Source organism: Artemia sp. Qi Xiang Cuo, chromosome 3, assembly GCF_049724085.1.
Source record: "Artemia sp. Qi Xiang Cuo chromosome 3, ASM4972408v1, whole genome shotgun sequence".
Classification (NCBI taxonomy): domain Eukaryota; kingdom Metazoa; phylum Arthropoda; class Branchiopoda; order Anostraca; family Artemiidae; genus Artemia; species Artemia sp. Qi Xiang Cuo.
This window is the reverse complement of record NC_142796.1, coordinates 51,450,180-51,474,113: the sequence shown is the minus strand read 5'-3', so window position 1 is coordinate 51,474,113 and position 23,934 is coordinate 51,450,180. Positions and strand designations below refer to the sequence as shown.

Here is a 23,934-nt window from a genome sequence, read left to right as displayed (position 1 = left end):
TTTATGTTTTGTCAGAACAATTTATGATTTTTTAGGATTTATTTTGTATTTTGTAATAACTGCTTGTGATTGTTTAGGATGTATTTCGTTTTGTGAGAATTATTTTTGCTTTGTAAGAAAAATTTGGGATTTCTTGGGAAGTATTTTCGTTTTGTAAGAATTATTATGCTTCGTAAAGATATTTTGTGATTTCTTAGGATGTATTTTTGTTTTGTAAGAATTTTTTCTCTGTAAGAAGTATTTTGTATGATGTAAGAAAAATTTGTGACTTATTAGGATGTATTTTCTGTTTTGTAAAAATTTTTTGTTTCGTAAGAAGTATTTTGTATAACGTAAGACGAATTTTGTATTTGGTAAGAACAATAATTTTAAACATTTTGTACTTTATATGAATTATTTCTCTTTTGTAAGCGGTGTCGTTGTCCGTCGCTGTGCCACTCTGCTTTTGAGGTTGAACTCATGCCTTGGCTCTATTGAACTCCAGGATAATAATGAAGAATATATTAAAAAAGGGAAAATAATCTCTTAAAATTCTCAAACCTCGGGCCATAGGCCCTAGAAAATAGTCAATGTATGAAACAGATGTTAAAATATGGTAAATAGTCGCTTCAAATCCTCAAGTGCTAGCATATCCTTATTCGAAATTGCCCGCCTTGGTGTTTGTGAAAACTATATTGACGTGCCACTCTGGTCTCGAGGTTGAATGTTTTCATGCCTTGGATCTATTAAATCCTAGGAAAAAAAAGGCAAAATACTAAAATAATATTAAAATAGGGAAAATGATCTGTTAAAACCCTCAATCTTCGGCCAACAGGCCATAATAAATATTAAAAATATGAAATAAATGTTAAAATATGGTAAATAATCGCTTAAAACCCTCAAAAGCTAGTATGTCCTTAGTCAAAATGGCCCTCAGACATGTGTGAAAACAATATCGCAGTGCCACTCTGGTCTCCAGGTTGAATGATTTCATGCCTTGGAACTAGAGATTGAATGTTTTCATGCATTGGATCTATTAAACACTGGGAAAACAATGAAAAACATGAAAAAAATATTAAAATATAGATAAAAAATTCTCAAACCTCGGCCCAAAAGACCTAGAAAATATTAAAAATATGAAACAAATGTCTAAATATGGTAAATAATTTCTTAAATCCCCAAATGCCAGTAGGTCCTTCGTCAAAATTGTCCCCTGTGTATTTGTGAAAACGATATTGTTGTGCCATTCCGCTCTTGAGGTTGAATGTTTTCATGCCTTGGATCTATTAAACCCCATGAAACTAATGAGAAATATTAACTATATCAAAATATAGAAAATAATCTCTTAAAGCTCTCAACCCTCGGCCCATATGCCGAAGAAAATATTCAATATATGAAACAAATGTTAAAATATCGAAAATAATTGCTTAAAATCTTCAAATGCTAATATGTCCTTTGTCGAAATGGCCCTCAGATGTGTGTGAAAACGGTATCGCAGTGCCACTCTGCCCTCGAGGATTAATTTATTATGCCTTGGATCTATTAAACCACAGGAAAATAATGAAAAAAAAATATTAAAATACGGAAAATAATATCTTAAAATTCTCAAACCTCAGTAGAAAGGCCTCAGGAGGTACAAACAGGGCTCCTTATATGGGCATAGAATACTGACAGGGCTCCAAATAAGGGCATAGCCTTCCTAGGGAGAAAGATTGCGTAATCGGTCAATGACCTCTTTTTCCAAGGTCGATTTATTTGATGTTTCTATGTGTAATAACTCCGGAACGAAGGTTGCACATACGCATTGAATTCTAAAGGGAGCAATGTTTTTGATCTAGGACTCGAGGGGGAAGTGAATTTCCGGGAACTTGATTGCATAATCGATCGCGAGTGTCATGGCGTCCCGAAATAGTATTTGTTATTGTTGCTCTAGGCAATGCTATGAGTTTCCCGGAGACAGTTAGATCACGTGTTTCCCTTTCAGCCAATCAGCGAGTCGGATACATCCTCCTTCTCAGCCAATCAGAGGGCTGGTTACATATGATTTCCCCGTTACATAACAATTCACCCTTGAGATTTCTTATATAACGGGCATGCAATGTGATTAAATTATCAGAAAGTATTGTGACACAATGGATAGAACACACGAAATTATTGATGAACTTGAAGCCTTGGCAACTTCAATTTACCATGTAAGTTCTGTTTTCATTATTTTTATTTTCAAAATAAAATTGTTTTCCGTGGTCACCCTCTACTATATTCGAGTAAACCCCCCCCCCATACAATACAAACATCAGTTTACAATCAATGGAAAACATAAAATATTTTCTTTTACCCTCAAACCCCCCCCCACCATTGTTTTACAATCAAATTCTCCCAAAAAGAAATAATTATCCTTCCTTCTATATTTCCAGCTAAAGCGATCACTGACTTCTGTCAATTTTTAATAAAAATACCGCTCTGGTTTTGACATAATGCTCCAGCGCGAGGCCTAAAATTAGCTGTCACCCTTTTTAAAGCACTTCCTGTAAAAGGTTTCTCAGATCAAAATGAGATGTTTTTCTCCTGTCAAAATTAAAACAGTTTCATGCAGACAATTAAGCTATGCCTATGCAACCTGTATAGAAGTAGAGAAACAAGTTATTTTCGAATTAGGGTCTAACAATATCCCCTCCCTCCCCCATTGTCTTACAACCCCAAATTCTCGCAAAAAGAAATACCATTTTGATAAATTCCTTCCCTCTATATTTCCAGCTAAATCCCCCCCCCCCACCACGCTAATAAAAAAAACACTTTGCAATGAAAAAGAAAATATATTCTTTTAACAACGAAATCGAAACACCGCAAAAAGAAATACATTTTCTCAAATTTATTCTTTCTCTGTGACACCCGTCGCTATTAAGCCGCTAACTTGACAATACATTTCCGCAAGCATTTAATTACTTTGTCACCCTTTTTCCGGTTTTGTTTACAAACGCGGTCAAGTCAATGGAACTATTCTTCTGTCAAATTAAACAGTTTTAAGCAAAAAGAGATTGCAATTTATTAAGCGCAGGCATATACAATCTCTTTTTGGAGAACCGGTGAAATCTCGTTATTTTCAAATTAAGATCTAACAATATATTTAGGACATTGGCGAAAGGGGGAGGGGGCCATGCCTCAATTCTATCGCCATCATTTTAAAATGAAAACAAACTATTTCTTCGCATGAAAAGTAAGAGGGGTGATTCGTTGTGTAGATATGTATACCCTTTGACAAGAAAACTAATGTGTAAATATATACGTTGCGTCTATAGGCATGTTTTTAATTTTTTTTCAGGCTTTCTTTCGATAAAGTTTCTTTTATATTCCCGGGAGGGGAGCGTGAATCCAGGATTTTTTGCTGGGGGGGGGGGTTAGCACTTTTAATAGTGACAAAATAGAAAAGATAATTGTTTCTTACCTTAATTGCTTCTTCATCATTTAGTGATTTTAGCTATAACATTGAATAAAGGGATAGTAAGATATGGCTTTCGCTTGAATAAAACACATGAGAGGGTAGACTTAGGGTGGGTTAATTTTCCTAAATTTAGGGGGAGAGAATATGGGTTTTTTGCTTTACTAAAATGCGATACTTTTCTAAACAAAATTGTAGTTAATAACTTTCTTTCTGTAAAAAAGGGGCAAATTATTTAGATACTAATTTTTTCTCTTCTTTTTAAGGCAAATTATGAAGAATGCGTGCCCCCTCCTTCCAAGAAAGCCAGAGAGGGCGAGGCACCCCCATCAGTGCCAGCCCCAATGCAGCCTGGCAGAAAGTTAAAGAGAGAGTGGGCGGCTAACTACAATGCCGAAGCTATGCACGATCGTGAAATAGCCGGCCCAGTCGCGCAAGAACATAGCGCCGCCGCCCCGTCCACCTTCAATCATACGTTGCCTGGGCCTTCAAGAGCTGCCCCACTTATGCAAGGTCAGGAAGTGGCCCTCCAGCATGCACTACCTGGTCCTTCGGATGCCCAAGTGCAGCCGGGATATGCAAATGTAAGCATTTTTTCATACCTTTCTATTTCTTCTAATGTTTTTTTAGTCTTTTCTTTTTCACTATTTTTCAACACTGTAAAAGTTTGTCTCAGAGATATTAAAAAAAATGTTATTTTCTCTATAATCCCACACCCACTGTTTTAAATTTCTCTGCTCCCCCCCCCCCCTCCCTCGGAGATATCTAAATATAATGTAATTTTTTGCATGTCAAAGAAACCGCTCTTTTCTAATCTTTGCTATCGCTTCGATATCTCATAAGTGAATATTTTTAGGTACCTTTGAAACTCCGTGAATGCTATTCTTCACATAGTTTTAAGAGAGATTATTCCTTTATCTATTGTACATATTGACGTTCTAATTTGCACTGAAAATAGCTTACAAACCCTTGCCAATATTTTAGTGATGGGGAAACATTGTTGGCAATATACTGAGTTAACGGTTTACAGCATTTAATTGTACTGTTTCCTTGTCTGAAGTTCAGGCTTGGAAATCGGAACACTAGCGCGGTGGCCTACAATAATTGTGAGCTAATGAGGAGTTCACCAAACATGTAGAATGGAATTAGAGAGAAACTTGGACTTATGTAGTCTAACAATATGGTTTTTGGCGAACATTGTGTAAACGGCTGGGAGCCGCGGAGCCCGGAATGCGCCGATGGGTCCGGGGTGTGCTGTGGGGCAAGGTTAGGGACGTGCCGGGGGATGCGACATGGGTCAGGGAATGGTCAAAGGTATGTACCACGAGTCCGGGGAGCGCTGAGGGGAAGCGCGGAAAAAAAAAAATTTTTTTTAACACTGAAAATAAACGAATAAATTGTTGCCTTCTATGTCATATCTTAGATTATCTTCAGTTTAATTAACCAAATTTTATTAAGCAATAATAATCCAAATTTTAAAAGCAGTAGGGGATGATTTGAACACTTTGAAAATAAGCTATTTTTTTTCATTTATAGATTGGGCGAGCATTGGTCCCATATTCGCCGTCCAGTGAAGAAGGGGAAGAAGAGGAGGCACACGTGGAGTCCCCCAACAATTCACTATGGGATGATTTACATCAAATTCCAGATAATATTGACGAGTTTATAGGTGATTTTTTAAATGTTGATTATAGCGCAGTTGAGCTGGTAGACTTGAGTCCAAACACATTGAAATTTTTATATGATTTTACCCGGGAATTAACAGGTACCCCTCCAACCTCCGAGCCCCTCACGACTCCACTTCGAACAACTGAAGTGGAGCATGCGCCAGTTTTTTTTGAACAAGTGGGGGGAGGGGGTAATATCCAAGAGGGGGAGGGGGATACAACTCTCCCAGACTTTCAGCTGTCCAACAGAATTTTAAATAATATAGTTGTTTTCACTGCAACGTTTGGGGATCCCTTTAATACACTTATGGGGGAAAATTTGTTTATGACCCTGTAGAGATTGTACACAACTATGTAGACAAAATTCGTGCACTTCTGGAGAACCAGATTCAGTTGTGGGGAGGTAGGGATTCAATTAAGGTTTCCATTGTTTTAAAGGTTTTTTATTTGAATGAGTGAAAAAGTGAAGTTTACTATCATTTTATACATTCCGAGATGCGTTTGGTTTATTCAAATTTAGAAAATTTTGAGGGAGTTTTCATAGATTGGATGGATCAGATTATAACGCATCTCGAGAACTTTAATGAAAATGGTAGTGGATCTATAGTTCTTTTTGTTGAAAATTTAAGCGTTAATATTTGTAAAATTAAGAAAGATTTTATTTTAAGAGGGGGGCATTGGGGCACGGGTACAGTTTTAAATTATAATCCAGATCTAGAAGGTTGGCATCGTGTCCAGCAGATTTGTTTTGAAACAGATCATATGTGTTTCAGATATGCTTTCCTCATATCAGAATTTGAGCCTCTAGCGCGGGACGCTACCAAGATGAATTTGGACAATTGGGCTATACATGGGAAGGAAGGGTCCGATTTCCCAGTTGTAGATTTTTCATGTTTAGAGGGGAAATACCCAGTAACGCTTCGAGCCATTGATATTTTTGAAAGGGCTAATGCTCATTTAAATATTGGCGTTACTGTGGTACAGTATGAAACAGAATTTGAAGATGGGGTTCGCTCTAAAAAGAAGGGGGTGGTATTCCCTGTAAGGGGCCCCTCAGTTGATTTGGTTAAACACTGGGTTTGGTTGATTTACACGCCACCTAGTGAACCGAACACAATCGGTCATTTTAACCCTATCACTGACATTAGTAGAGTTCTGGGGGAGGGTAAGAATAAGGGGTACGTTTCTACTGTCCAACATGCCTCTCTAGATTTTGGACTGAACTAAAGTTACAAGATCATATGAGGCATTGTAGCCGTCACGGCTACCAGACAGTGGAAACGGTTTCAGGGGATAGGGCCATTCTACGTTTTAAAAATTTCCAAAACACCCTTCTCCAGTGCAACAAAATATCTTTGGATTGTGAAGCTAAGCTGGTGGAGGTGAATGACCCCCAATATCCAAACCGAGTCAAAGAACATCTGGCTATTGCAGTGTCCTACGCCCACGTGCAAAGAGATAGTTCTAACACCATGCGGTTGTTAGAAATAGTTGAAACATTGGATGAGCGGGAGTGCATGGTCAAGGCACTGACTAAACTGATTGGTACGGCTAATGGTGCTATTTCTCGTTTGAGAAATACGCATTATGCAATGGTGCTGTCTGCAGAGGATCGTCTCGCGATTAAAAATCAAAAAATATGTGGGGGTGGTAAGGGGGAGTTTGTAGAGGAGAATACGGGGACTAAAGGGAAAAGAGGGGGGAGGGGGAAAGTTAGAGATCATAATCACTTGTGGCAGGAAATATCCTCGGGGGGGAGTAATTTTAGAGGGGTGGCGCAGCAATCGTGTAATTTAAATGTTATCCAGCAGTTTTTTATCCCTTTTTTTATTCATAACTCCAATTATGACTTAAAATTTATTTTACCTGCACTGGCACGTATGCATGGGGAGGGAGGGAGAGTAAATTGTCTAATGGTAAATAGTTTTTTTACCTACAACATAATTCCCAAATCAGCCCAGAAGTTATTGCTTCTCGAACTGAAATGGCAGGCACTGAATAATGGGCGTATGTGCTGGAATAAAATCAGGTTTTTATATTCTTTTCGTTTTTTCACCAAGACATTGAGTCAATTGATTAAAGTGCAAAAAAAGCGACAAGTTTGACAGCTTTCCCTTGCTTAAACAGCACTTTCCAGACAGTGAAATGTATGACCTGTTGACCTGCAAAGGTATATACGCATACGACTATTACTGTTCTGGCGCACGCTTAAGTGAGGAGAAACTACCTCCAATTGAAGCCTTTTACAATTCACTGACCAACAGTGAATGCACAGCCACGGTGTATGAGTTTGCCAAGAAGGTGTGGTCCAAGGGGGATTGTAAAAATGGGTGGGATTATTGTAGACTGTACTTGGCCAGTGACGTTCTTACTCTGTTGGATATAGTCTGTAAGAATACAGACCAGATCTATTCAGAGTTCGGGTTAGATATAGGCTAATATTTTTCTACACCCCATTTAGTGTTGTATTTAATTTAAAAAATTAGCAGGGAGTAAATAGGCCTAATCACCGACGTTGATCAGCACATTTTTGTAGCGCGTTCATGGAGGGTTGGGTATGTTTTTCATGGGGACCGCGTCTTATCAACCGATCCGAGCGGACAAAGCACCGGTGCAAAGTCAAATGCAGTGTTCTTGGACATGAACTCATTGTACCCCTCGGCAATGTCCCACTACTCCTTGCCGTGTGTGAACTATCAATGGCTTGAGAATCCTTGTGAGTTCCCCGACATTACCACCGTCGAGGACAATGGGCCACAAGGATGGTTCTTTGAAGTTGATGGTCACATTCCGCTAGCGCTTCACGACTCAGTCAAAGATTTTGTTTTTACCTGTATCAAACGGTCGATGAGCAGGGGCTCGCTAAGCCCCTACAATCGATCATTGATTGAAGATATGGGGATGCATTGGACTCTCTCTAAAGAGAAACTGATTGCTGATCTGGGCCCTAAAGAGAATATCGTTGTTCACCATGTGCTTTTGCACTGGATGGTGAGCAACGGCTTCAAGATCACCGAAATATACAGGGTCCTGCAGTTCAATCAGCGACCTTACTTAAAAATGTTTATCGATACTTTTGTCGACAAATGTTCTAAGGCAAACTCCAAGGTGGAGAAGGAAATGTACAAGCTCATTCTAAATTCAGCGTTTGGCAAAATGTGTGAAAGCGTACGTAACAGATCTCACTGCGACGTCGTGACTGACCCTCTAGAGTGTGCACGAATTATTGCCGACCCCAATTTTACATCGTTCACGAGCATAGAGACTGGCATGGTTCTTCTACACAGGCGAAAGCGAAATGTGGTACTGAACAAGAATATAGCAGGCGGCAGTTCAGTACTAGAAATTTCAAAAAAGCTCATGTTGTCGTTCTTTTACAATGTGTGCAAGGTGCAATGGCCACGGGAGGGGGAGGTTCAAGTTTACTATGGTGATACAGATTCTCTGCTGTTAAAGGTAAATGGGACTGAAGATTTATTGGGTGATTTGCAAAATGGGGTGCATATCAGCTCACGGATGGATTTCACCAACTGGAATCCATCACTCTACCCCGAGCTGTTGAAACATAAAGCCCCCAACCAATTATTAAAATTAAAATCTGAGACGGGGAGTAATTTCATATCCAGGGGGATGTTCCTAGGTCCCAAAGTTTTTTGTGTTGACACTCATAGTGGAGTCGAAAAGAAGGCGTGTAAAGGGGTGCCTATACATTTTGCAAAGAGCAATTTTAACATGAGCGTGTACAGAGACTGTGTAGAAAGTAGCCTAGTGCCAAGAACACAAGTGCTTGCAATTCGCTCTCTACAGTATAGAAATTATACTGTGGGAGTGGAAAAGAATGCAATGTCGTGTATATCCGACAAGGTCTATGTGCTCGAGAATGGTGTGACTGTTCTACCTCAAGGTCACTACCGTATTTCAGACCGAGTTGAATGCATTGACTATCGTAATCAACTTGGTCTGGATAAATTAACCTAATCTGACTAACCACCACTCAACCTGTTCATAAATTAACCTAACCACCACTAACTCAACCTCCACTAACCCATAGCAGTGACGACAACTATTTTTTTTCCACCGCCGCTCCCGGGGGGTGGGGGGGTCCCGGCCCGTGGTCATCCCGGGAATTGGGGGGTCCCCGCCCGCGGCCGGCCGGCCTTCGGCCCCGCGGCCCCCGGGGGGTGGGGGGATCCCACACCTTTAAATTCATAACGTTCAACTGTGCTACTAGTTCTCATGTGTGTATTTTGTTGTACAAAAAGTGTAGTATAGAAAAGTGTTTGTTGTTTTTTTTTTGTATAGAAAAGTGTTTAAGTTGCTGGACAAAAAGTGTTGTTGTTGTACATAAAGTGTTGTACAAAAAAGTGCTGCTGATGGACAATAAGTGCTTATTTATAAAGTGTTATCATTGTTCATGTTGAACAAATAGAGTTTTCATTTTGACCATGAAATTTTCTCACGTTGAACAAGTGTTATTATTTTTATCGTTGTTCATGTTGAACAAATGTTTTCATGCAGTGTCGAAATAAATGCTGCCATGAAATATTGTTTTTGTTGTTCTTGAATAGACGTGGAAATTACAGCTTAGTCATTGAATACATCTGATTTACAGTTAGTTATAGTCCGGCTGTTGTCAGCAACATTCATAAATTTAAAATGACCTTCAGATCATGTCTGTTTGGTCCCTCAATGTCAGGGAAAACAATGCTTTTACCTAAAATAATTCAAAATTGCGATAAAATGTTTTTGGAAAAACCGAAAAAAATCTACTATTGCTATAGTATTTGGCAGGAGTCCTATGATCAAATAGAAGCTATTGACACAACCATACCAAGACAATTCATACGAGGACTTGATGTTTTCAATAGTATTGAATCAAACTCGTGGTTGATTATAGATGATTTGGCTGAATCCATTGAACAGTTCTCACAGGAAATGCTACAACTGCTCACCGTTCGCTCCCATCATGAACGCATTTCCGTTACTCTGGTTCTACACAATCTGTTTCATCAGAGCAAATGTATGCGAACCCTTGCATTGAATTGCAACGTCTATATTATCTATCGAGTCGTTCGGGATTCGATCTCGCGCAGAGATATCCAAAATCCGATAAAACCCCGCACTCCCAAAATTATGTTTTACGCGGAAACTAAGGTGCCTATCAAGCCCAAAGGTTACATTTTTTTTGATCTTAATAAGAGCACGCCCGAGGATCTACGTGTAGTCACCGACATTTTCAACAATGAAATTACAGTATATCTTCCGGTGAACAGTAGAAAAGACTATTAGTTGCCATTATGACACTGAATAAACTACACGAAAAACGGCATCTGTTTTTCGTTTTAAGCACTTCAAAACCAGTGCTTAGGAAGGGTATACTCAAACATGGGGTTGACAATGATTTTATTAATCTAATATCTGAACTTTGTTTAAATTTAACTGAGGGCAATGTTCAACTGCCAGAAGTTTTTAGACAACAGACAAAGAAACATCTTTCAACTGTACGCGCCTTGGCTTTTAAAAAAAAGGTAAAAAAATTTAAAAGAAAACGACTCCTTCAAGCAGGCGGTAGCTTCTTCACACTTTTACTGCCGATAATTGCAGGACTTGTAAACAGTTTTCTCTAGTGAGAATGGCAAAACCCTATAAATTGACACCATTTGAACTTGTCCTCTCACCCATCGAACATTTTGAAGACAATCTAAGCAAATTCATTAACGATGAGAATATTGCCGATGACAAAAAACTGCTTTTACTTCAAGATGCATTGCGACGTGTGGACAAACATAAACCATATCGTGAGAGACCCACCGCCACTGATCCCTCTAAACATGAAACAACTCAAGATTCTGCAGTGCAATCAAAGGAGAAGGATTTTAATTCGATTGTATTTAAAATTTGAGATCTAGTGCAGTTGAACTATCGATAACAGAGGAAAAGAGTATTATCCTATCAAATGTTTAAAACCGGTGATTAAGTTCAAGTCAATAGTTCATGAAATTAAACTAGAGTTCAAGGGAAAAGTTAGAATCTAGTTTATTTAATGTGTGATATGGTAACGAATCGTAAGTGACTTAGATCCTTTGACGATAATCTATACACCTGTCTGTGTGTATCAAATTTTCCCAAAAGTCTTATTGGCAATAAGCAAATTCTAAAGAAACTAAGAGAAAATAGTCCTCCAACAACACCATTTAAAAAAGAAGAAGATTCAATATTTGAAGATACTAGCAGCGTCACTGATTTTACAACACCTGTGGCTGCTAGTCAAAAGCGAGGACGAATTGATTCGCCCACCAGTGTGCAAAAGGGGAGTGGACATTACACTACGTGTTGGCGCTCAAAATGGATGAAGTTTTGAAAGGTGTCTATGAAAATATTGGCGAAGTGGGAAGTTTAAGTTCCCCCAAAACGCTTTCCAAAGCTGTCTCCGGCACCACCACATTGAAAAATGCAAAAGAGTATCTAGAAAATGAACCGAGTTACACACTACATCGGAATCACAGGCTTCGCAGTAAACAATATCGACAAACTAAAGCCTTTTTCCCTCTGCATATAATGCAAATGGATCTTTTAACTTTAGACGCAGTTCAACGGCGTCACAATGCCCCCTACAAATATATTCTAGTGGCAATCAGTATCTTTAGTCGCTATGCCTATTCCATTCCACTGCGGCCAAAGAGAGGTATCGAAGTTGCTCGGGGATTTGAAAGTATTCTAGAACAGGAGTCGTATAGAAAAATTTAATCGGATCGCGGTATTGAATTTGTTAATCCACATGTGCAAAAGGTTCTTTTGAAATATAATACAACACTTTATCATAGTTACAGTCCGATAAAGGCTGCATTGGCTGAACGATTAATAAGAACGATTCGTCTATTAATTTCAAGATATTGAACATTGAAAAATACATCGGCTTTTATTCATGATTTAGATAAAATCATGCAGATATATAACCATCGACCCCATCGATCTCTGTCCAACTGTACACCAACGGATGTTCATTATAGTGAAAATACATTTGATGCTTTTCTAAAGCAATAGTCCAAGGGTGAAAAAGAGAAAAAGAAAAAGAAATTCAATGTTGGTGATACTGTTCGAATTAATAGAACCACCAATATTTTTGAAAAGGGGAATTTTTTATGGAGCACCGAACTTTTTAAAGTGTCCAAAATCCTGTACACCATACCCATAACTTATCGACTGCGAGACACCAAAGATGATGATATTCTCGGTTGTTTTTATGAATATGAACTGAAAAAAGATAGAAACACTACTGAAATTTATCAAATTGAAAAGATATTAAAGAGTCGTACACTCCAGGGTAAGAAACAGTTGATTGTTCGCTGGCTAGGATACAACTCAGATTTTTATTCTTGGGTCAGTTCTGAAGATATTAACAATGACCAATTATTTCTATTTGACTTTCATGTCCAATGTTTCTGATCCTCTCTACACCGACTTGAATAGAACAAGTGATTTTTGGACGAAACTCTCCCCCACCATCAAATTCGACGGAAAGTATGAAGTGGCTCTTGTAGACTGTATTCTCAAAAATACCTATGACATCCTGAGAAAGTATCGTAAATATGAAATAAAAATTAGACCCTATTATTGGCCGCAACCACCAGGTGATCAAGAACAAATTCAAAAAATCAATTGGTTGGATTATCCATATATTGAATTACCCTATGAGGAACTCACCTGTATGAATGATTTATGTCGTACTATCAATAAAAGAATTTCCGCTCGTAAAAAAGGTGCTTTTCATTTCAACTATTCAAAGGAGGAGGGCAAGATCTAAATTAGTTCACCTATTGCCAGTGAAAAGGTTATTCTCAATGATAATCTAAAGTATTTTATTGTCTTTAAGCTCAATATAATCAATGGTAAAAGTGCGGAAAACTCTAATTTCATTTTCGCCGACTATCCACCTGCCTTCTCCACGTACACCTGTATATTTCTCTATGCTTCATTTGTGGAAACATCTCGAGTTGGTAATTCAAATGTTCCCCTCCTACGAGTTATTTAACGAAAAACCAATCAAGAAAATATTCATCACTAAAATATAAACCATCTTCAGTATATTCCCTTAAACACTTAAAATTTTGAAATCTGTCAGTTAACAATAAGAAACGAATTGTGTGTTCCAATATCAATTTAAAAACGTTTGGCTGTGATTAAATGCCATTTTCGTCCCATCGTTCAAAAACAAGATGTCTGATAGAAAAGTGGTTATCATTTGTCCCGATAGTGAATGCTATGTTAATACTCTTGGTAAGAAAGCACAGGGTGACAAATATGTTTGTTGTAACGGCCGCTCGTCAAGGTTCGTCGCTAATCTTGGTCGCTGGTTATCGAAGCTGTTTTGCTCGCTGCATCCACTGGCCAGAAAACAACACGTCCCACCTGTAACAAACTTTACGGACTGGCCGTTATACTATTAGGTCTCTGGCATGGATTTTTAAAAGATTGCTTCAGAAAATCATAAGTCCAATGCGTGAACCCTTTGCGAGATACTAAAACAAAAGGGTAATGAATTAAAAAGGTTAAGAAACACCGCATCACTCATCAGTCTCTACTCAGGACGGAAACATAAGACATCCCTTTTGTCAAAGAAAAGAAGGGAAAAGCCGACACGTAGTGTAACCAAAAGCCCCAGGAAGAAAATTGTCAGATCGAAACTAGATTTCTTCTCCTAAAATGTCCTACCTACCACATAAGGGTTCTCAACCTTCAATCACCACCTCATTGAATCTATTCAATGCCGAAAATGTCGATGTGAGTGTCAAGCATGGATACTATGAACAATTTTATCCACAACAACCCCTCTCCGACAATATCCACTTTCAAATTTATTCCAATGAAGACTAATTCATAGATTTATCGTCCACATTTATAGATTTGCAAATGAAAGTCCGGAAATCCGATAATACAATACCAATTCGGGGCGATGGGTTATCCTATGAAAATTGTATATTACATAATCTATTTCGTGAAATCAGTGTCTACATCAATGGCACGCTGGTGAGCACAAACAACAATTTTACAATATTACTAATACTGATAATACAGATGCACTTAAAAATGTTACAACTAGTGAATTACATCTAGTCTGAAAAATAGATCATGAAATATTTAATATACCCCAATGGAAACTGCCCAATGTTAAATCGGATATAAAATTAACGCGTCCAAACTACAATATCATATTAAGGAAGTAAATTGCAGGCAATCATACTACGAGTCTCTCACTCAACACGGAACTACTTGATGTACATAAACAACAGGTCAAGAGCTCTGTTGCATTGGCCGTGGAAGAACTGAGAACGAATGGTAACACTATTAAACTACTTGTTCCTCATACAATCACCAATCACCGTCATATTGCAATGGGCTCACGCACCTTCACCGATTCATCCTTTATCAATGGCGAAATCCCCTCGAAATTGGCTTCGGCCTTTGTAAAAAGCGCCAGTGCAATAGGATCATGGACTGAATGCCCACATAAATTCGAGATGTTTGTACTTTCATCTCTTGTGCGCAAAGTAAACGGCATCCCACTCTACAATCTATCTTTTGATAGATCCTATAGAACGTTGTACGAGTTGACCATGCAAACCCTAGATCATGATTCACAACTATTTGAAAATGGTATAACCGAAGATATGTTTGCTAAAACACATGGTATCATTGTACTGGATTTGTCGGGTACACAGGATATGAGTATAGTACGTACGGGGAGTGTGCGTTTAGAGTGTACATTTACCGACCCATTGGCTGAGAGTATTGCCCTAATCTCACTAAACCAATATGAGACCTATTGGGAAATCACTCCCGAAGGCAGTGTTCTACTAGACTTGGCGCCATGAACACCAGTCAAATAATCAATGTATTTAATATGGACCCCTATATGTCCTAGTACAAATCCTATTGTCTGCCCTCGGACTATCTTGGAAAAATTCAAAAGTGTCAACAATACCTTGATTATTGTTAATAGCAGTCCGTCGACTGTGCTGACGGGTCATTGGCTGTGCATCTTTCAAACAATGAAGACGATTGAATTTTTTGATCCTCTTGGTCTACCCTATACATTCTACACGCCTCAAATCAGCAACTATATTGAGAGCAGTGGGAAAACTATTATTCAAAATCGGAAGAGGGTGCAGGATCTAACGACTAAAAGCTGTGGCTTCCATCCACTACTATATTTTGTGTTCCGATGTTGCGGTTATACCTACAATCAGTTTCTACACATTTATGGTGACAATATACGTCTGAACGACTTTCTAGTGGAAAACATCCTCTCAGACTTATATAGTATTGGTTTCAGTGACCTAAGAATAAGGAACTTTGAAAATATTTGTGAATTTGTTTATTATTAAAATGTATATATACAACAATATCTTTAAATCTTCACTTTTAGATTTCTTTATCTTCGGTGTATAGGCAACTGTCGTGAACCACTAATGCTGGTAAATCATTTGGATTCACTGTATATTGATCTTGATTGACTGCAAAGTCAGGGTCACATTTTCTACAGTACAATGTAACTTCACTCTTGTCATATTTCTTTGTATAGTCAATTATACTATTTGCATTCATATTATAAAATTCAAGAGTTTTAATCTGTCTATTTGAAGCAATATCACGTACAGTGTTTTCAAGTGGTGAATCACATTCCGTCACAGCCAAATAAAAATCACTTGGTTTATAGTCATAGTAGGTGGTGTCATCACAACGATGTCGTAGAAACCAGATTGTCTTGTTACCCCAACAGTTGAATCGTAGACCAGATTCCTCTTCCCAGAATAATTTAAATCCGCGACGATACCAATCGCGTAGAAATAAACTGAAATCACGTTTGGGATTCTTTCCAATCATAGCGGGGTAAGTATTCTCCCACAGATCACATTTATCATAGTGACAATTGGAGCACAGGTGCCCTCTAGGATGAGAGTCACACACCTCTTCAAGACATGAATTACATCCTTTAATTTGTACTGCATAGCCTCTATGTAATTTACAAGTATTACATAATTTACAATTTTCAATATAGTAATAAATAATTGTAAGATTCTCAAATTTATTCAAACTGCCAAGTGTTTACATTAACAATGTAAATATATATAACATTTTTAGTTTTCATTTTTAAACTCACTCACAGCTAAAACGAAACTGATCGTCTTCGTTCGATAAATTCAATGAGAGGGACATGGGGGAGCGAGGAGTAACACTCTAGCGTTACCTCTTTCGAATGATGGGCGAGCCATCTACATTGAATCCATTGGCAATGTTTTCAAAAGTATATCCACAATATTATTCTGCCTTGTTCCAATTAATATATCAATAAATTGAGTATAAGCATTTGAATCACATTTTAAAAGTTTCATACAATAGTCCAATGGAGGAGAATCACTCCTCATTATATTGTCAAGTGTTCCCTGACAGGAGAATATCCTGCGTTTAAGAGATAACTCGAGAAAATCATCATCCAAAATCAAATGTTTTTCCACAAACACTAGATTTGATCTAATTCTCCCTTTCTCAAATTTATTCATTTTTCAGTCCTTTCAGTCTGACTGCTGACTCTAGACTGAGCATGATTCACTAGCTCTACCAGAAAAGAAAGGGGACATTTTTGATTTCGAAACAATTTTATTGAATAATTACAATAGCATTAATAATACAGGGCATGTACAATTAGCGATACAGTTTATTGCCTTCGATGTGTTTCACTAATGCACTTAAAGCACATTGAAGTCTATTCACATGGGCTATATTAACTTTTGCGGCTAAACATAATTGATCCTCCATTTTAAATTTGCTCAAGGATATCACATATCTTGCATATACTGCATCCCATTCCAGACAAAGACGTGATCCTTTCGTGGTTTCCACCGCAATGTTTGGTGCTCTTGTACTATTATCATCAACTTTACTATCAACTTCTAATAGGGTAAACAGTCCACTCATCGCCATCACAAATATATATCCAAATGAGTAAAGTCAAAACTGTTCTTCTTCTCACTCCTTTGAATTCTATTCACAGACTAATAAAACTTTAGCAAAAATCCTTTCCTTATATTCCCTCCGCCGCTAATATGCAAACAAGCCCTCTGATTGGCTGAGAAGGAAACACGTGATCTAACTGTTTCCGGGAAACTCATAGCATTGCCTAGAGCAACAACAACAAATACTATTTCTGGACACCATGACATTCGCGATCGATTACGCAATCAAGTTCTCGGAAATTCACTTCCCCCTCGAGTCCTAGATCAATAACATTGTTCCCGTTAGAATTCAATGCGCATGTGCAACCTTCGCCCCGGAGTTTTTACACATAGAAACATCAATTAAATCGACCTTGGAAAAAGAGGTCATTGACCGATTACGCAATCTTTCTCCCTAGGGAGGCTATGCCCTTATTTGGAGCCCTGTCAGTATTCTATGCCCATATAAGGAGCCCTGTTTGTACCTCCTGAGGCCTTTCTACTAACCTCGGCCCATAATACCTGGAAAATATTATAAATATGAAACAAATTTTAAAATATGGTAAATAATTGCTTAAAATCCTCAAGTACTAGCATACCTTAGTCAAAATTACCCCCTAGATGTTTGTGAAAACGATATTGGTGTTTCGCTCTGATCTTGAGATTGAATGTTTTCATGCTATGGATCTATTAAACCCCACGAAAAATCTTAAAAATATGAAAAAAATATTAAAATATAGAAAATAATATCTTAAAACTCTCAAACCTCGGCCCACCGAGCCCTAGACAATATTAAATATATGACACAAATTTTAAAATATGGTAAATAATTGCTTAAAATCCTCAAGTGCTAGCATATCCTTATTAAAAATTGCCCCCTAGTTGTTTGTGAAAACGATATTGATGTTCCATTCTGCTCTCGAGGTTGAATTTTTTCATGTCCTTGATCAATATCGATTAAGATAAAAATAATAAAATAATGATGAATAATGGGGAAAACAATGAAAAATGGAAAAAATATTAAAATATGGAAAATAATACCTTAAAACCCTCCGACCATGACCAAATGCCCATGAAAATTTTAAATACATGAAACAAATGTTAAAATATAAAAAAAAAATCGCCTAAAACCCTCAAATGCTAGTATGTCCTTAGTGGAAATGGCCCTCAGATGTGTGTGAAAACGGTATTGCAGTGCCACTCTGGTCTCAAGGTTGAATTTTTTCATGTCCTGGATATATTAAATCCCGTGAAAATAGTGAAAAACATGAAAAAATGTTAAAATATGGGAAATAACATCTTAAAATTCTCAAACCTCGGCCCAAAAGCCCATAAAAATATTAAAAATATGAAACAAATGTTAAAATATCGAGGATAATCGGTTAAAACTCTAAAACATTGGCCCATAAATACAAGAAAATATTAAATAAATGAAACAAATGTTACGTTTGCGGTATTTCTAATTGCTTTTTCAGTGATTTCATAGTTTTATAATTTTTTTCATCAATAAATTCTGTATTTACAAAAATCATTGTCTTTTTAGATGTCATGTTCCAGGGGGGGGGGGGATCTTCAATGTGTAATCGCACAATAATTACACGTAATTACACAATTAAGCGTCTTGCAGACCCCTCTCGTTCTTATTGCTTAAAAAACATGCTAAAAGCAATACGCGGTATACTTTGGTTGAACTGATTAAAGTATTACTTGACAAGGAATCCATAGAAAATTTCTACAGAAAAATTTTACCCTCTACACGTCAATTATTGCAAATGTAGGAAACACATAACTGTCAGTTTAGCATGCATGAAAAATGGGACTCTCCTTGCGTGCAAATGCTATTTCTTGGAAAGTACTCGTCAAGAGAGAATATCAGAAATACCCTACTAGTCCAGTCATCAAGGGTGTCGTTCCATTGGAGGGAAATGGTCCATTCGAATCCTAATGTAGAATATAATCATTAGAATATAATGGACCTCTGAGAAATACGTATTGAAAGAAGATGAAATCTCGAAAAGTATTATGTAACATCCCGCGGGTTTGTCCTCCTCAGTGAAAAGTGGGAGGGGGGGGGGAGTCCCCCACGTACTCTGAAGAGACAGTTCACGTGAGAATGCGTCATCCGTAAACACCCCTCATTGCATAAGAATTAAAGAAAAAAAAGCCTTGACAGAAAAAAAAACGTCTTGAAAGAAAAAAAAACTCCTTGAGCGTCTCGATGAAAAATATCTGAAAGAAAAATTTCTTAAGAAACGTCTTGAAACGTCTTACAAAACGTCTTGAAACCTCAAAGAAAAATGTCATAAGAAACGTCTTGAAACGCCATGAAATGTCTTAAAAAAAATTTGAAACGTCTTAAAGAAAAATTTCTTAAGAAACGCCTTGAAATGTCTTAAAGAAAAATGTCCTAAGAAACGTCTTGAAATCTCTTAATAAAATTTCTCTGTCTGGTGCTGTATTACGTAACACTCACGTGTGCGCTGTCATTACGTAACATTTGCGCTGTCGTCAAGTTAGTCCTAATAAATCTACGAACGATAGCATTACCCTCAACTCCAAATATTTTGGTTAAATTCCTCTATTGCATAACGCCTACTCAGACACACATTACTCTCAACCTCAACTACATAGCAACCGAATGTAAACCTTGTCTTAACGCCTGACCATTTAAAACAGGGGTCCCTTTAAAGTGCAAGGGTAAGATAAGATAGGATTTATTGCTGAAAAACGGCTATCACAAGCCCAAAAGGGCCGAATTCGCACTTTAGCGTCAAATAAAGCAAAAAAAAAGAACAACAAAAACAAACAACCCAAAACAACAGGAAATTATAAAAGGGTCAATGTCAAATACGTAAAAATGTTAAAAAAAAAACTCATAAAATTAGAAGGCCAATGTCAAGTCAGAAAAAATGCCAAAAAAAACGAAAACTCGTAAAATTAACAAGGGGATAAAGTAAAATTAAGTTAGTTGGTGACTAACAAACATAAATATAAAACCTCAAACTTTGCAAAATGGGCATTAAAATTAATAACTATGAGGTAAAGAGTGAGTGAGGGGGGGGGGGGCAGCGGAGATTCACTGATTGAAAATGTCAAATATATAAGGGATAAAATATGTTATACATATTTCAGTGAAAACTATTATTCGGGAAGGGGGATTTTTTTTTACACATAACGCGGGAGACGGGGTCGAAGGGGTGAATATTGACCAGGGAAAAGGTAAGTTGTTTGAGGGTTATGAAGGGCATTGTTAGCAAAACGCAAGGTAGTTTTTGCTCTCCTTTCATTAAGGGTGACAAGATTAGCTCTCCTAAGAAGGGAAATGTAAGGTACTTTACCCTCATTGAAGATAATTCTTAGGCAACTTTTTTGGACTGCCTCTATTCTGTCCGACAATTCAATGGAAATGCCAGGATGCCAAACAGGACAGGCGTACTCAAGGGTTGGGCGTACAAATGACAGGAAAATCCTCAAACAGTGCGATTTAGGGCGTTTAAATTTCTGAAGGAGTTTAAGGAGGGAAAATACGGCATTTGCACGTTTTAAGATGTCATTAATATGACAATCCCATTTTAAATCGCTTGAGATGATAACGCTCAGTATTTTCATGCTGGTGACGAACATTTAAGGGGGGATTAGAAAGGATAAATCAGAGGGAGTTACAAGGAAATTAATAGTAAAACCAGTTGACTTTAAAGGGTTGACATTCATATCATCAGCAAGAGCTTCGGCTGATATCGATTCTAAGATGCCCAATGGGCTGGTTTTTAAATTTCTGAAACATGTCTGTATGACAGTTAGATCATCAACGAATTTCCATCTATCCGGAAAATAAACACCAAGGTTGTTTATCATTGTAAGAAATAAAATTGAACCTAAGACGGTTCCTTGGGGCACACCATTACAAATTGGAAGGGGATCAGAATATACATTCAGGTATTTCACGACTTGCGTTCTGTTAGAGAGGAAAGACGCAATTATTCTAATTAAGTAAAGGTCAACTTGAAAGTCATTAGATAGCTTTTCTAATAGTATATTGTGGTTGATTAAATCAAAAGCTTTTTGCAAGTCAACAGCGATAACATTGAGCCAGGTATTGGGTTTTTCGAGTGTGTTACATACTGTGTCCATAAGGTGAACAAGATAGTGGGTAGTAGATGTAGAGCGTAGGTTTCCGAATTGTCTTTGGTCAACATTTGGGATTATCTTAACTTTCAACCACTCAGCTAAAAAGCTTTCATATAAATTCGAAAAAACTGGAGTAAGAGTAATGGGACGGATACCATCAAAATCTTGATTGTTACCTTTCTTTTTTACGGGAGCAATAAAACCTAATTTCCAACAATTCGGGAATTTTCCAGTAGAGGTAATTTCATTAAAAAGTAAGGACAAGACTCTGAGAGATTGTCGGCAAAGGCTTTAATTAGTACAATAGGGATGTCTAGTGGACATGTACTACACTTTTTAATGTTCTTAATTTTTGCCTCCACATCCGAGGGCAAAATAACAGGAAAATTGAGAGAGCACAAATCATAAGGAGTGACAAAAGAAAGGGGAGGGAGGGAAGACACATGGGTGTGTCTTCCCAAATGTAAATATTGATGTAACACCTACTGGCCGGCTGTATAGGGATGAATTTAAAACTACGGGTAGGGATGACTTTGAGACAAGGCATGTCTTAAGAAAAGGGCATCACTTTAAAATCCTGGGAGGTCATGACTTTAAAGTGCCTACCCCCATACTACTAACACCTTGTGACAGCGTAGTGGATAAGGCCGTGGCTCTTGATTAAGAGTTTTATCGTTCAATCCTGGCTGTCGCAAGCATGGAAGTTTATGGAAAATATATATATTTTTTTTTCGTTTCTTCTGTTCAAATCCATTGTTATCTCTTTTTCTGTCTTTTACTCTTTTAATTTTGCAAAATTTTCTTTCTTTTTACGGACTCTAGACATATTCTATCATGTAAACAAATAAAATACAAGTTTTTGTCCGCCACAATTTTAACTTGTCAATTTTGCTTTCTGCGTATTTGGCCACACATGTAAGACGCAAATGTGTCAAAAACGCTGAAGAGCCTTGTTTCACAGAAATGACAAGATTTTCAAATGTGTTTTTAAGCTGGCGTTTATTCTTTATATGTGTTAAAAGGTAGAAGAGTCATATGGTTATGTGATTATAACTTTTTTAAATATTTTTTCACTTTCTGTTTTGTTTAATTTTGCAGAAAGAGGAAATGATATATTATTTACTTTCTGTAAGTTTTATATTTAGACCATAGTAGAAGGAACAGATAAAAGGTATTCTTTAGAGTGAACATATTAAAATAAAATTGTATCACTGAAATCGCCAAAGTCAATTGTGCTTTGCCATGTTTTTTAATGTCATTTCCTAAAACTAACGAAAATTGTATTATCCTTTGGGGGGTCTGACGGGCTAGCTTATCCGACGGGAAATAAATATTAAAACCAAAGAGTATTGAGTATATCATGATCCAACTTTACACCAAATATCCCAAGTTTCTTGCAAAAAATAAATAAATAAGCCTTAATTCCTAGTGCCTCATTTGTGTTTGCGCAGACAAGTTTCCAAAAATTGACCACGCCTGTTACTAATCATCTTTTCACTTTAGAAACCTAATCTGATCTATCTTGTAATGGGCTGATGAAGGGAAAAGGCGAGAAACCACGCGCCTCTTTCTATTCGTGCATGGAGTCTTACTCTTTTTTATAAGGAGCAATTATTAATAAATGAGGAAATTATGGTCAGATTGTTTCTACTCGTCATGCCTCACATAAAAAGGTCAAATTATGATCTGGTCCCCAAAAGTTTAGCTATTCCATTAGATCTTTCATTATAAGAGTTTACTGTGAAGGAACTAATCTAGTTTCTTTAAAGTTCAAAAACCTTTCTGAGAATGTCCTAATGACAAGAATTTAAAGATTTTCCCCTTACCACAAAGGTCAAAGGGGGTCCCCATTTCAAAAGACACAACTATGAACACTATCTCCAGCTTCCCACACCAGAATTAATTTAAATGAGTTTATTGGGTTACTGATTACAAATTCAAGCATAATATTGAAACATAGAGATCCAAAAAAAAAAAGTAAAGTATAAGTTTAACGAATGGTGATTATTTCACATCTTTCAGAAAATTATAACTGAACTACAAGTAATTTTCGTGTTTTATGACAATTGCCCCTTGGACTGCGTGGGTAATGTCCAGACATATACTGCAGTTAATACTCCAGATAATACCTATTCATTAACAATTCTTTAGAATAACACTAACCTTATGGAAAATATATATTACACACAAGTAAAAGCCTTTGGTATTGTCTTGGCCGGAACAAGTAGAGAACGAACTTTGTTGTCATCGCTGTTACCCAAGACACCCTTTAAAGTATATATTGTTCCAATATAGCACAAAACCCACCATCAAAAACTTAAACGCAACATAATTTCAACAAATGAGGACAATCATGCAACAATGACCATCATTAGCAAACGAGAAAAGAACTAAATCAAAACCATAAAAATTTATCACAATTAAGGGATAGAATAGAAGAGAATCAAATCAAACAAGTCTTTCATTGGCAACATGACTGCCAAGATATCCTATGGTGGCGCTATGGATTGATCTCTACTTGGTAACACGGTGTCCAAGGATACATCTCAGCTGCCGTGAGGTTGGTAGACACGCTTGCTACCTGTCCCAGTAAAAAATACACGGAAACAGAAACCTCAAAAGCTTTCGTTGCTCTATGCGCCATTAAGTACGCTGGAAGATCCTTGTCATTTATTTTTTTTTTTTTATGCTGAAAAACGATAGTTTTGTCACCTTTGGATATCAGCCCCCT

At 37.3% G+C, this 23,934-nt stretch overlaps 2 protein-coding genes across 3 annotated transcripts in view; one reads left to right on the top strand and one right to left on the bottom strand.

Annotated features, from left to right (window-relative positions):
- Window positions 1–23,934, bottom strand: part of Ptpa (Phosphotyrosyl phosphatase activator) — a 101,345-nt gene that overhangs the window by 14,511 nt on the left and 62,900 nt on the right. The window lies entirely within an intron of this gene.
- On the top strand, window positions 3,817–23,354 carry LOC148954254 (uncharacterized). The gene is made up of 3 exons (XM_089087203.1): window positions 3,817–3,999; window positions 4,952–5,122; window positions 23,226–23,354. Exons 1-3 carry the CDS (start codon window positions 3,817–3,819, stop codon window positions 23,352–23,354), a joined length of 483 nt encoding a protein of 160 aa, XP_088943329.1.